General features: G+C 52.0%; 1 protein-coding gene across 3 annotated transcripts in view; it reads left to right on the forward strand.

Moving 5' to 3' along the window:
- The window catches only part of LOC133354802 (dysbindin-like), a 43,684-nt gene that overhangs the window by 12,893 nt on the left and 17,499 nt on the right, over positions 1-13,292 (forward strand). For all 3 annotated transcript variants that reach the window (XM_061571932.1, XM_061571933.1, XM_061571934.1), the window contains one exon: positions 1,867-1,889. In XM_061571932.1, coding sequence (XP_061427916.1) covers positions 1,867-1,889 — 23 coding nt within the window. The remainder of the gene's footprint in view (positions 1-1,866; positions 1,890-13,292) is intronic.

Consider the following 13,292-nt stretch of genomic DNA (forward strand, 5'->3'; position numbering starts at 1 on the left):
GTAGCACAATGCCACAATGCAGTAGACGCGCGATGGGCTGTGATGCGTCCCAGGGTCGGCGCTGCTCGTTGTTTGCAGAGATTCTTCTCAGTTCGAATCCAGTGGCCACCCTGGTTAATACTGCGGGCGTGTAATAACCGCGAGAATGATAACTACGCGCCGTCAAGTACGGCGAAATCATCTCGAAGACCCGAGTTGGCGTGGGGAGGCCCTCATCCAGCAGTGAATTTACAAATGGGATTTACATGACGGGGTAATGATGATGGTAACATATCTGGATATTTTTGGTAATCTGTAAAAAATTAGTTGGTGATCAATCTATTGGATGGTATAAGTAAATTACCCTTGGCTTCATCATTCTCTCGTCAAACTACAGTACGAACAGAGGATCGCAAGAGTCCTTCAAATGTACATTCTGTCAGTTCAACGCTGAAGCCAGATTGAGAGGGCGGGCGTGGTGGTAATGCTCGTGCCTCACGGCAAGACGGTCCTGGGTTCGATTCCCGACCCGGGCACTCTTCTGTGTGTGGAGTCGTCTGAGTGTTCTCTGCATGGGGTTCCTTCAGTTTCCCCATCTTAACTCCAAAGTTCAAAACGACGCATCCCAGGGCAACTGGTAATGGCCGAAACATCGCAATGCTGGAAACAAATTTACCTGCACATTTTCTCAAATTAAACATCGGCATCGTCATCAGCAGCGGCAGCAACATCGAAAACACGACGGTAGGACCCTCCTGGGAACGAATCTTGAGACTCAGGCTTTTCGAGGTGGTTAATATACAACAGCTAAAGTCACGGCGTGAAGTCCGTGACCCCCAAAGACGCCGCAAGACGTCACCGTCCCCCCCCCCCCCGCGCCTCGCCACGCGTTTCGTCGGCGCCGTTGTCGTCCTGATTGCGGTGTGATGAAGATTCCGTATCGAATGAGATTTTTCATAATATAAATCAAATCTAGAACATAATTCTAGATTTGAAGTTTTCGTGACTGCAAATGTAATGGGTTCCGGAGACACTTGTAGAGGTAACTTCTTTATTACAATACAACACTCCAACAGTTCTGATAGTCTGTTACAGCCTAGGTAGACAGCCTAGGTAGACAGCCTAGGTACACAGCCTAGGTACACAGCCTAGGTACACAGCCTAGGTACACAGCCTAGGTACACAGCCTAGGTACACAGCCTAGGTACACAGCCTAGATACACAGCCTAGGTACACAGCCTAGGTACACAGCCTAGGTACACAGCCTAGATACACTACTCTGGCTACGCTCTGGGGTCCTCCGGCTACAATTACCCTAGGGGAGGCTACCTGACTCAACCCAGCCAAGGTGCGGGTCTGGACTCTGGCTTCCTCGGAACTCGCCGCGTGATTTGCCGTTCATTTTTGGTCTAAGTATGGGGGGCGGGGGGGGGGCCACGCCACCGCTCCCATAATTCTGGTTGGCGACGCCGTGCGTGGCCACTTGGTGTGCGCGTCGGCTGTGTGCGTGCGTGTGAATGTAGGGGAAGCCGGTAGTGTAGCGGTTTGTGCGCTGCGCTGCGAACCCGGTGACCCGGGTTCGATTCCCGCTCACGGCAAACACCAGTGACGATTATCTGAACTGGTCCTGGGCCTCCCACTAGGTCGACTCGGTCTCAGATGAGTAGCTGGTGCGGTGTGTTAACATCGCCACTGGGGAGACAAAGGCGGGTGTGGTGCTGGCCACCCACCCCCTCGTGTGCCGTTCCAGCCTTCATCGGTGCTCACTGACAGCACTTTCCCCAACAGTCTGTTAAGGTTATATATATGTGTGTGAGATAATTCCTGTAGACAGTGTTGTCAATTGACGATGCATTCATGCTAATTACGCGTTTGCTTTCTTCACAGGAAAGAGCACGAAGCCTTCAAAAGTAAGTGAAACGTTTTTTTAATACAAATGTTCACGTTCACTGGGATCGCTTTGTCGAAAATTTTTACCAAAACGAAGTTTACGGGGTAGACGCTCACATAGGGGGGGTGTGTCTGTAAAGCTGAAATCAAGGAATGAAAAGTGACGCATCGATGTGCCGTTGTTATCTGCACGATACCCTGAGCGTGTTGGCGATAACCTATTGAAACCAAATATAACGCAATTTCAACAGTCGAGAATCACCGGTGGCGCCACTGGCCGTGATCGGTCCACTGCTTCTCTTGGGGGTCCGTGAGCTTAATCGACCAATTGATCCAGCTGGATATCATCGTCAACATCGTTACTGCATCATCATCATCATCATCTTCCCTACTGCATCATCATCATCTCTACTACATCATCATCATCACCATCATCTCTACTGCATCATCATCGTCAACATCTTTACTGCATCATCATTATCATCTCTACATCATCATCATTTCTACTGCATCATCATCATCTCTACTGCATCATCTCATCATCATCTCTACTGCATCATCATCATCTCTACTGCATCATCATCATCATCTCTACTGCATCATCATCGTCATCTCTACTGCATCATCATCGTCATCTCTACTGCATCATCATCGTCATCTCTACTACATCATCATCATCATCTCTACTGCACCATCATCATCATCTCTACTGCATCATCATCTTCCCTACTGCATCATCATCATCATCTTCCCTACTGCATCATCATCATCTCTACTGCATCATCATCATCATCTCTACTGCATCATCATCATCATCCTCCCTACTGCATCATCATCATCTCTACTGCATCATTATCATCCTCCCTACTGCATCATCATCATCTTCTCTACTGCATCATCATCCCTACTGCATCATCATCATCTCGACTGCATCATCATCATCTCGATTCGTCTTCACCACTACTTGACCGTGGTACGATGCCACATCAGCTGCTGACGTGGCCAACTCAAATCCCAGCGCTTCCCTCCCATCCCATTCCTGTTACGTCAAGGGCCCCGTTAAAAATAACAACAACAACTCCTCACCCCTGGGGGACCCACGTGCCTCTGCACCCTGGGATCCCGAACCCTTGAGCGTGACCTTGGTCAGTACCTGCAGCCAAAACATTCGCTCGCTATCTGGCTCCCCCCCCACCCCTCGCCCGCCCACTCGACAGCGCTCGCTAAACCGTTTACACGAAAACAATTTATTTTATTTTACCAGGTGAGGCCCACTGAGCTGTATTTTGCTCTTTTTCACAAGCGATCTGGCTACCACAAATCATTGCTCAACGAAATGATCGCCCGTCCGCTTACCAGCGCTCGCTAAACTATTTAAACTAATAATGTTTTTTTTCTATAATAGAGGGTTTTTGGGTAAGATGTGTCGGTAAACCCGCCACCACCCTCCACAGCCAATTAGTGAGGTTTGTCACGTTCAACAAAACATGCCAATTCGTTTGATTTAATAATAATACTAAACCAGGTAAGGCCCACTGAGCTATGTAGCTCTCTTTCACAAGCGACCTGGCCACAAATGATAGCTCAACGGAAGTGGCTTATCGCGTGGAAATTAATAGCAGCCAAATACTAATAAACGCGTGACGTCGATTCTCAACGCGGAGGGAAATCCACGCAACCACGGAAACTCCACATATACAGCAGCAGGCGTCAGGGTCGGGATCGAACCTACGACCTCCTGCGTACCAAGCGAGGTAGTTCACTTTTAGCCACCAGCGGCCACGCTCGTGCACACACAATACAATGGTGTGGTGGGTACGGACAAAATTACGCTTTTGCCTCATCTAGTTCCTTCCTTGCGTGCGCGCGCTCCGTGTTCCTGTTGCTGCTGTTGTTGCTGCTGTTGCTGCTGTTGTTGCTGCTGTTGCTGCTGTTGTTGTTGCGGAGTAAATTCTTGGAGTACGCGGAGAGAGCGGCGTGCAGGTGTGGTGGTTGACGGCTGGCCATGAAGCCCGCGGGATGTTTCTGGGAGCGGTCTCGTTTCGCACTCACCGGCGTTTCCCGGCCGATAACCGAGCTGAACCAAACTCTTAATTTGGACTGCTTTTGGGTTCTACTGCAAATCGATACCTTCGCAATTGGTCGGTGGTCTGTATATATCGGTATGTAATTGTATTTGTAGATCAGTGTCCCTGTCTTCGGATGAGATGTGGAAGGTTATGTATCGGATAGGATGAGGATTCCGTGTTGGATGGAATGAAGATTTCGTATCGAATGAGTTTTTTCATAATATGGGATGAGGATTACATGTCGGATGAGACGATCATTCCAGATTTGAAGTTTTCGTGACTGCAAGGATCCATACGCTTTGTTTTTTTCGGTAAAGTCGCGTAGGTGAAAAAATAAATAATAATAATAAAATGAATATAATTAGTTGTTTTCATTTATAATTATTTTATTTACTTATTTTCACCTATGAGACGATCATTGTGTATCAGATGGGATGAGATTTGTGTATCTGTCAAGGCAAGGGTTCTGTATCGGATGGGACAAGGGTTCTGTGTCCGTCTAGACGAGCGTTTCGGACTGTGGGCAAATGGGAATTTCCGTTCGCGGCTTCTGTCCCGGAGAAGACGTAAAGCCACTGCAAAATTTTTACCGCACCACCCCCTCCTACCACTGTCTGACCCCCCTCCCCCATCGCACTCAAACCCACGTCGCTGCCTTCCCCCGAGCCTCTCCGCCGCCGCTGCTGGTACGGTCACGTGCGGTGGCTTCACTTCCTTTTGCCGCTGACTCGGCAATTCTGAAAGCAGCCCCAGGACTCGTGGCGGCCGCTCCGACTCTCCTTAATGAGAACATAACGATCGATCGCTCGATCACTCGATCGCTCGCTCGCTCGCTCGCTCCCGCAGCTGCCAGGCGGTTGCACCTCCGTTGCCAGCCCTCGTCGGCGATCATTAGCAAGCGTGCGCCGTTAATTTCCCCGTGAAACATCGTGATCGCGGTGATCGGCATCGTCGCGGTTGTCGTCGGCGGTGGCTTTGGAGACGTTAACCACCTCGCCTGGTGTGCAGGAGGTCGTGGGTTTGATTTCCGACGCTGACGCCTGCTGTGTGTTTATCAGTCTGCGTGTCTCTCTCTCGCTCGCCCCGTGGTCGCGTGGATTTTACTCCGGACCCTCGGGTGTTTCCCGCTCCACATTTAGAATGAACATCACGCGTTTAGAGTATATTTTTAGGTGGTAAGCCATTACATTTGTATCAGTGGATACACATGTATAACATCTTTGCGTGATCCACCAATTCTAGATTTGAAGCTTTCGTGACTGCAAGGATTCATATTCTTAGGTTTTTTCGGTAAAGTCACGTAGGTAAAAAATTTAAATTAATAAAAGTAAAATAAAAATAAAATAATTTTTTTGTAATTAAATAAAAATAAAATAACATTTAATTTTTTATTAAATAAAAATACAATTTTATTTTACTTTTATTATTTTAAATTTAATAATAGTAAAATAAAAATTTATTTTTATTAAATTAAAATAAAATAAAATTTTATTTTTATTAAATAAAAATAAAATTTAAATTTAATAAAAATAAAAATTTATTTTATTTTTATTAAATAAAAATAAAATTTTATTTTACTTTTATTAATTTCAATTTTTTACCTACGTGATTTTACCGAAAAAACCTAAGAATATGTGATCTACCAACCCCCTGCGGCCCAGTTAATCGATTGCGCAGTACCGCTCACGGCCGTGGGTTCATAACAGTAATAACAACAGCATGAATAATTAACGATGAAGGGAAAACATGCGATTGACGTGACGTTAATACGGGAGCAGATTAATTAATAAGTAAGCATTCGGGACAAATGCGCTTCAATTATTTAGCGGCGGGAGCGATGGACGTAGGATAGGAGGAGGTTTCTCCTTTCCTCGTTGAATGAGTTTTAGAAATGTTTTCCCCGTAGCTCACGAAACCCGAGAGCACGCGGTGTCCACTGCCATCGCTCGCTCGCGGTGACAACATGCAGACAATCACCAGGCGACGTGGCTCACCGTGCGAGGAGTCTATGGGTCTCTGTGTGAGTCTGTGGCTCTCTGTTTGTGACTATGGTTCTTAATGTGCGTCTACGGTTTTCTGTATGAGTCTGTGGATCACTTTGTGAGTCTATGGGACCTCTGTGCGAGTCTGTGGCTCTCTGTGTGTGACTATGGTTCTTAATGTGCGTCTACGGTTTTCTGTACGAGTCTATGGATCACTTTGTGAGTCTATGGGTCTCTGTGTGAGTCTGTGGCTCTCTGTGTGACTATGGTTCTTAATGTGCGTCTATGGTTCTCTGTGTGAGTCTATGGATTTGTGAGTGCATCTCTTTCTGAGTCTCTGGGTCTGTGGGTTCTCTGCGCGAGTCCGTTATGAATATAAATATATTGCTGATCAACTCCTTGCTGTTTGAAATAAGCTGACAAGTCGTCATTAAGCAGGTTGTAGAACACAACAAACTACTTTAAATCATTAATATCACTTAATATTTTCCCCCAACTTTATCTCGAGTTGATTTGAAGCCTTCGTGACTGCAGGAATCCATACTTTTTGTTTTTTTTTCGGTAAAGTCACGTTAGTAGAAAAACAATAGATGACGACGTTTCGGTCGCAACACAAGCAATCGTCATTAGCAGTTTTTTCTTGCTGTGGTTGTCGCACCTGATGACGTCGTGATCTGTTATTTTTTATACCTCCGTGACTTTACCGAAAGAACCAAAGAGTATTTATCTCGAGTGTGCCGTCGGCATCGTGTCTTGAGATCAAGATATCGATTGGGAACCCGCAGGGTAGTAGTGCAAGCCTTGTTGTTGGAGAACGGCCCCCACGGAAGTGGACACTGCAGAGCTACCTTTGAGATGCCTTCCAGCTACCTGTGATCCACACAGTCGGAGCGATCACTCTTCCACCCCCTCTGTCTTGGTGGTCAAACCGATACCCATGAATGCCCATCATCGCACCTCCGATTAGCACGGTTGGTTACGTACAGTGTGAAAGAAGTTCAACATACACACATACGTACATACGTTAGTGGAGAGTAATATCTCGACTGGTCTTGGGCCTCCCCTAGGTCGACTCGGCCTCAAATGAGTACCTGGTGCGATGTGTAAACATCGCCGCTCGGGAGACAAAGGCGGCCGGGCGTGGTGTTAGCCACCCACCCCCTCGTGTGCCGTGCCCGCCTTCTTAGGCTCTCGCTAAGAGCACTTGCCCCAATAGTTTATTCAGCCTACAAGGGGGATCTTTCTCTTAGTGCGAGATCGAACGCATGATCATAGGTTTGTGTCGAGCAAAGGCTGATAGACCATAACTGGCTAGGTGGCTCGCAGCACTTGCTCCAGCAGCCCGTGTCTTTGTGTTTGTGCGAGAGCGCGTGTGCGCGCGCGTGCATTGGCGTGGGATACACGCACAAGCATTGGATCGCGTCCAGCAGTGGATGGACCGTAGCTGACGACGACGAATAAGCAGACGTAGGGACGTGCGCGGGTAATCCGTCCGCTCCGCATAGGCGACCCCGAATCATCCGTGCTCATCCCCCCTCCCTCTCCCTGCGCCACCGGCCGTGCAGCGCGGAATACTAATGCGCAGCGTCGGGAGAAATAAATAAATATGTGGACAAACGAAATACATGAGAAGTCCCCACCACCACCCCCACCACCATCCCATCCACCACCACGTCCCCAGCACCACCACTACCTCCCCACACCCCCACCACCACCACCTCCTCCTGCTGATCTCTGCCGGGCTGGGTTCGCGAGGGCCGATGTCCGTCATCCGTCCTCCGCCTGCAGAGCCGGAGCGGCGTTAAGAGAGCGTGGGCGGCTGGCTAAACGAGAGAGTGCGAGAGAGAGCGTCAGAGAGAGGGCGCGAGTGACGGTGGGGGTGAGTGGGAGAGCGGGGGAGAGCGGGAGTGACTTGAGAGGGAGTGCGAGCGAGAGAGGGTGTGACTGAGAGAGCGAGCGAGAGCGTAGGAGTGCGAGTGAGCAACCCGAGAGACTGAGGCGAGAGAGGGCGTGATCGTGCGCGACTGAGCGAGAGAGAGGGGCATGAGAGAAGCGGCGACAGACTGAGTGGGCGTGCGAAAGCGGAGGGACAGAGAGAGCGAGCGAGCAACTGAGCGCGAGAGAGTGTGTACGCGACCGAGCGAACGTGAGTGGGAGCGAGAGAGAGGAGGGTGCGAGCGCGTGCGTGTGTGCGTGCTCGTGTGTGCGTGCGCGTGGGCGCGCGAGTGCGTTTGGTGCGCTCCAAGGCGTAGACACTGCGACGCTTTGGCGTGCCGACCATGTCCCGGCGAGGCTCCGACTGAGACATGAACGACCAGAAGCTGTGCCGCGGAGGTAACCGCTCGCCCGTCTCGCCCGTCTCGCCCGTCTCGCCCGTCTCGCCCGTCTCGCCCGTCTCGCCCGTCTCGCCCGTCTCGCCCGTCTCGCCCGTCTCGCCCGTCTCGCCCGTCTCGCCCGTCTCGCCCGTCTCGCCCGTCTCGCCCGTCTCGCCCGTCTCGCCCGTCTCGCCCGTCTCGCCCGTCTCGCCCGTCTCGCCCGTCTCGCCCGTCTCGCCCGTCTCGCCCGTCTCGCCCGTCTCGCCCGTCTCGCCCGTCTCGCCCGTCTCGCCCGTCTCGCCCGTCTCGCCCGTCTCGCCCGTCTCGCCCGTCTCGCCCGTCTCGCCCGTCTCGCTCCCGTCGCTGTCGACCTCCCCTGGCACCGCGGCGCAGCCACCGCCACCGCCAGATCCCGGCGCTCGGTTCGGTCGCCGAATATTGTCCGCCGCCAACGCTGGTAGGCCCGAGGTGGGAAGGCGCGTGACGCGGCACCGTGGTGGACACGGCTGAGCGGTACGCCGGATGCGGAGATAATTTTTCGGTTCGCCGACACGGGCAGGTCCGGCTGAAACGAAGCGTTGTGCGCAATTGCTGCTGCTGCGGATGTGAGTGTGTGCGGGTGTGAGTGTGCGCGGGTGTGAGTGTGCGGGTGTGAGTGTGCGGGTGTGAGTGTGCGGGTGTGAGTGTGCGGGTGTGAGTGTGCGGGTGTGAGTGTGCGGGTGTTAGTGTGCGGGTGTTAGTGTGCGGGTGTTAGTGTGCGGGTGTGAGTGTGCGGGTGTGAGTGTGCGGGTGTGAGTGTGCGGGTGTGAGTGTGCGGGTGTGAGTGTGCGGGTGTGAGTGTGCGGGTGTGAGTGCGGGTGTGTGTGCGGGTGTGGGTGTGCGGGTGTGGGTGTGCGGGTGTGGGTGTGCGGGTGTGGGTGTGCGGGTGTGGGTGTGCGGGTGTGGGTGTGCGGGTGTGAGTCTGCGGGTGTGAGTCTGCGGGTGTGAGTGTGCGGGTGTGAGTGTGCGGGTGTGGGAGTGCGGGTGTGGGTGTGCGGGTGTGGGTGTGCGGGTGTGAGTCTGCGGGTGTGAGTCTGCGGGTGTGAGTGTGCGGGTGTGAGTGTGCGGGTGTGAGTGTGCGGGTGGGTGTGTGTACGATACACTCGGTCTGCTCGGCCTCAAATGAGTACCCGGTGCGGTGTGTAGTAACCATCGCAACTAGGGAGACAAAGGCGGTTGGGCGTGAGGGTGGGTGGCCAGTGAGATGTTAACTACTTCGCCTGGTATACAGGAGGTCACGGGTTCGATCCCGACCCTGACGCTTGTACTGACGCCTGCTGTATATTTGGGGTTTGCGTGTCTCTCTCCCCCCGTGGTTGCCGTGGATTTTTCTCCAGGTCCTCCGGTTTTTCCCTCAACATTTATAAACGCGCGTTTATAGTATTTGACTGCTGCTATAAATTTCTACGTGATAAGCCAATTTGTTGAGCTATCATTTGTGGCCAGGTCGCTTCTGAAATAGAGCTCTGTAGCTGAGCCTTAAAATTTAAAGTAGTTTAGTTTAGTACCATCCTGGCCTTTATCGGTGCTCGCTCACAGCACTTGCCCCAACAGCCCGTTAAGGCTATACGGGGGATCTTTGTCTTTGTGTGCAGTAGAAAGCTGTGATGTAGTGGTCGAGCCGAGTTCAATTCCCGTTCACGGCCAACGTCAATGGCGAATGTCTGCACCAGCCCTGGCCCTCCCGAAGGTCGACTTAGCCTTAAGTTAGTACCTGATGAGGTGTGTAAATATCACCACTGGGGAGACAAAGGCAGCCAGGCGTAGTGCTGGCCACCCACTCCCTCGTATGCCGTGCCGACCTTAATAGGCGCTCACTAACAGTACTTCCCCCAAAAGCCCGTAAATGCTATATGGGGGATCTTTGTCTTTGTGTGTGTGTGCGCGTGTAAAAAAAAGGTAAAGTTGCAGCCCTGCAATTGTTTTCTCACGCCACTGCTGGTGGAAGCGCTTGGGCAAAGCGAACTTTAAGTGGGTATTTGGCCTACTCTTCCACATTGACCAGAAGTGTTGGAAGAGGGGTAGAGTGCTTGGTAAAGTTTGGTAAACCCAAATTATCCAGCTGCTGGGTGGACAGAGGCAGCTGTGGGAGGGGGGAGGCAGAATTCAGGAAACTTACTCCCATTGTTTTAACTGGCGCGCCGGGTAATGGAATCTAACCTGGTGACCCCTAGATCGCAATTCCATTGTGCCACCGACCTTGTCTGCGTGCTCACGCACGTATGTACGCGAGCGCGTGTGTCAATTCCCACGTCTCGCGCTGACAAGAAACACCTGTGCGTGACGGGTGTTTTAAAAGGTCGCATTCGTCACAAACAAAATGCTCGCCGAAAACGAACCACAACACCTCGTTGGTCTCGTCAAGGAGCATAAACCACCATCACGCGGACTACCAGTCATCATCGCAGCAGCAGCAGCGGCTTTCGGCTCGGCAATCGAACAAAAGCAGTAGTCACCGCATCGCGCGACACTTTCAGATGCGCTTCTGCGGCCGTCTGGAACGCTCTTCCTTCCGATGTTAGGAAGCCACTGGGAGCTATGCACTTTTAAATCATCTTAGATTTAAAACTCATTTATTTTGAACTGCTTTTTAACCTGCCCTCCGCACCTCCGATTCGCACGGTTGGCTACGTACAGTGCAAAAGAAATTCAATACGTGATACATGCGTGATGCCGCTGTAAAGAAAGACCACCGTGGTTTTTTTCTCGGGTTGCGACTCCGTGATTTGCCAGCGCAGGCTTCTCCGCGCTCATTCCACACACGGGCTCTGAGCGGCGGATAATAGGACATCATCGGCGCACGGTTATTGGGCCTATAATGATACACTCCGGAACCACACTTCCATTCAATCGTGGATTCCAATTTTTATGGTGACACTTGTTCCAGAACCTGAAGTTTTATTTCCCCGAGTAAAACCTGATCAGCTGAGAAGTTCTTTTTTTCAAGGGTGACTCGGCCTGCAGAGAACATTTTGTTATTTTATATTTGGCTTATTTGCCGTCAATGAAATTCTAGTTGCCGCCACAGAAATCCACAGATTTACGTAAAACTGGGGGGTGGGTGAGTTGGGGGGGGGGATGCTCCCAACTCTGCGAGATTGCCCCAACGGATTCGTCATCTCACAGCGCCGGGGCAGGAACAAAACCGACGGAACCTGCAACGGATCTCTCCGTCGACATCCGGCCGCCGCCGACGGTGACGACGGTAACGACGGTAATGACGGTAACGACGGTAACGACGGCGGCGGGCAGTGGCGCGCGTTTATTCGCGAGCCCTGGTTACGACGTTCGTGACCTTTGGAGAGGAGCGGCAGCTCGTAAAGAAAGCACATCGCTCGCTCGGCGCGTGATTTGCGCGGCCGCATGGCGCGGGCGGTAAACCACGTCGCGTTTACTGCGCCACGCGACGCGACAGTGTTTTGTGGTGTTTACGCTGCGCGCGCGCGTGATTGCATGTGCGCGCGTGTGCGTGCGTGCGCGCGTGATTGCATGTGCGCGCGTGTGCGTGCGTGCGCGTGATTGCATGTGCGCGCGCGTGTGTGTGTGTTGCGTGCGTGTTGCGTGCGTGTGATTGCGCGTGTGTGTTTGTGTCGTGGGTTAGCGATGAACCGGGAGGGTGGCTGGTGTGGCCACAAGGACACCCTGCCACCTCTGTCACTCCAACGCTTGTGTCTAGACACCACGTTTAAGGTTGAGTGGAACTAGGAGGGGGTAGAGAATCCATGGACTTGTTGAGATTTCACTTGCCACTGGCATGATTCATTGCCAGGGCTCGAACCCAAGATCACTTGGGTTTGTCGCGCGATATCACACTCCGCCTTGCGCGCACGCACGCGCACGCACGCGTATACCCCGCGAGTTGAAGGAAGACGTCGGATGTTGAGTTGACGGCTGTGCGTTTCACGTCTCCTAAATCATAACGCTCCCAGACAGTGACATCCATTAATCACCGCTTTTCCGACAGAGCGCTTGTCTCATCTGTGGGCGTGGGACTGTGCCCCCCCCCCCATCTCTCCCCCCGCACCACCCCGCTCCCTTCCTCTCTCCTGCCCTTGCCACTTCCTATTCCTTCATTGCCCCCCCCACCCACATCCCCCACTGAAGATGCCGGCCCGATGACTCGCTCGGCAATTATAGCGACAACAAAAGTCCTTTAACTACCCAGGAAAGCTTCCAGCTGGGTCTCGTAGTCCGGGAAGGATAGAAATGTCATGAGCCTGGACTTACACAGGGCCATGGAGTTTACGAGTCTCTCTGTGTGTCTATGCGGACCTCTGTTTTTAATCAAAGGGTTTCTGAGTCTGTCGGTCTGTGTGTGAGTCTGTGGATTTCTCTGAGTATCTGGGTCTCTATTTGAGTCTAAGGGTCTCTGTGCGAGTCTATGGGTTTTTGACCTAGCCGGTCTCTGTGAAAGTCCGTGGGTCTCTGTGTGAGTCTATGGGTTTTTGATTCAGCCGGTCTCTGTGAAAGTCCTTGGGTCTCTGTGCGAGTCTATGGGTTTTTGAGCCAGCCGGTCTCTGTGAAAGTCCGTGGGTCTCTGTGTGAGTCTATGGGTTTCTGACCCAGCTGGTATCTGAAAGTCCGTGGGTCTCTGTGTGAGTCTATGGGGTTTTGACCCAGCCGGTCTCTGAAAGTCCGTGGGTCTCTGTGCGAGTCTATGGGTTTCTGAGCCAGCTGGTCTCTATGAAAATCCGTGGGTCTCTGTGTGAGTTTATGGGTTTCTGACCCAGCTGGTATCTGTGCGAGTCTATGGGTTTCTGACCCAGCTGGTATCTGTGTGACTCTATGGGCTTCTGAGCCAGCCGGTCTCTGTGCGAGTCCGTGGGTCTCTGTGTGACTCTATACAATGCAATGTTTGATTTACATAGCGTCTAAATGCAGCCGCATCTCAAGACGCTGGATCTTATATAGAGAGAGCGATACATTTTTGCAGAGTCATCGGCAGAGGATAAGAGCACAGTCTTGAGCCTGAGCCGACAGCGCCGGGGGTAGAAAGGAGTTGTAGAGGAGCCCCGTGC

The sequence above is a fragment of the Lethenteron reissneri genome, chromosome 49 (assembly GCF_015708825.2).
Source record: "Lethenteron reissneri isolate LAM-NWPU_2019-01 chromosome 49, ASM1570882v1, whole genome shotgun sequence".
Classification (NCBI taxonomy): domain Eukaryota; kingdom Metazoa; phylum Chordata; class Hyperoartia; order Petromyzontiformes; family Petromyzontidae; genus Lethenteron; species Lethenteron reissneri.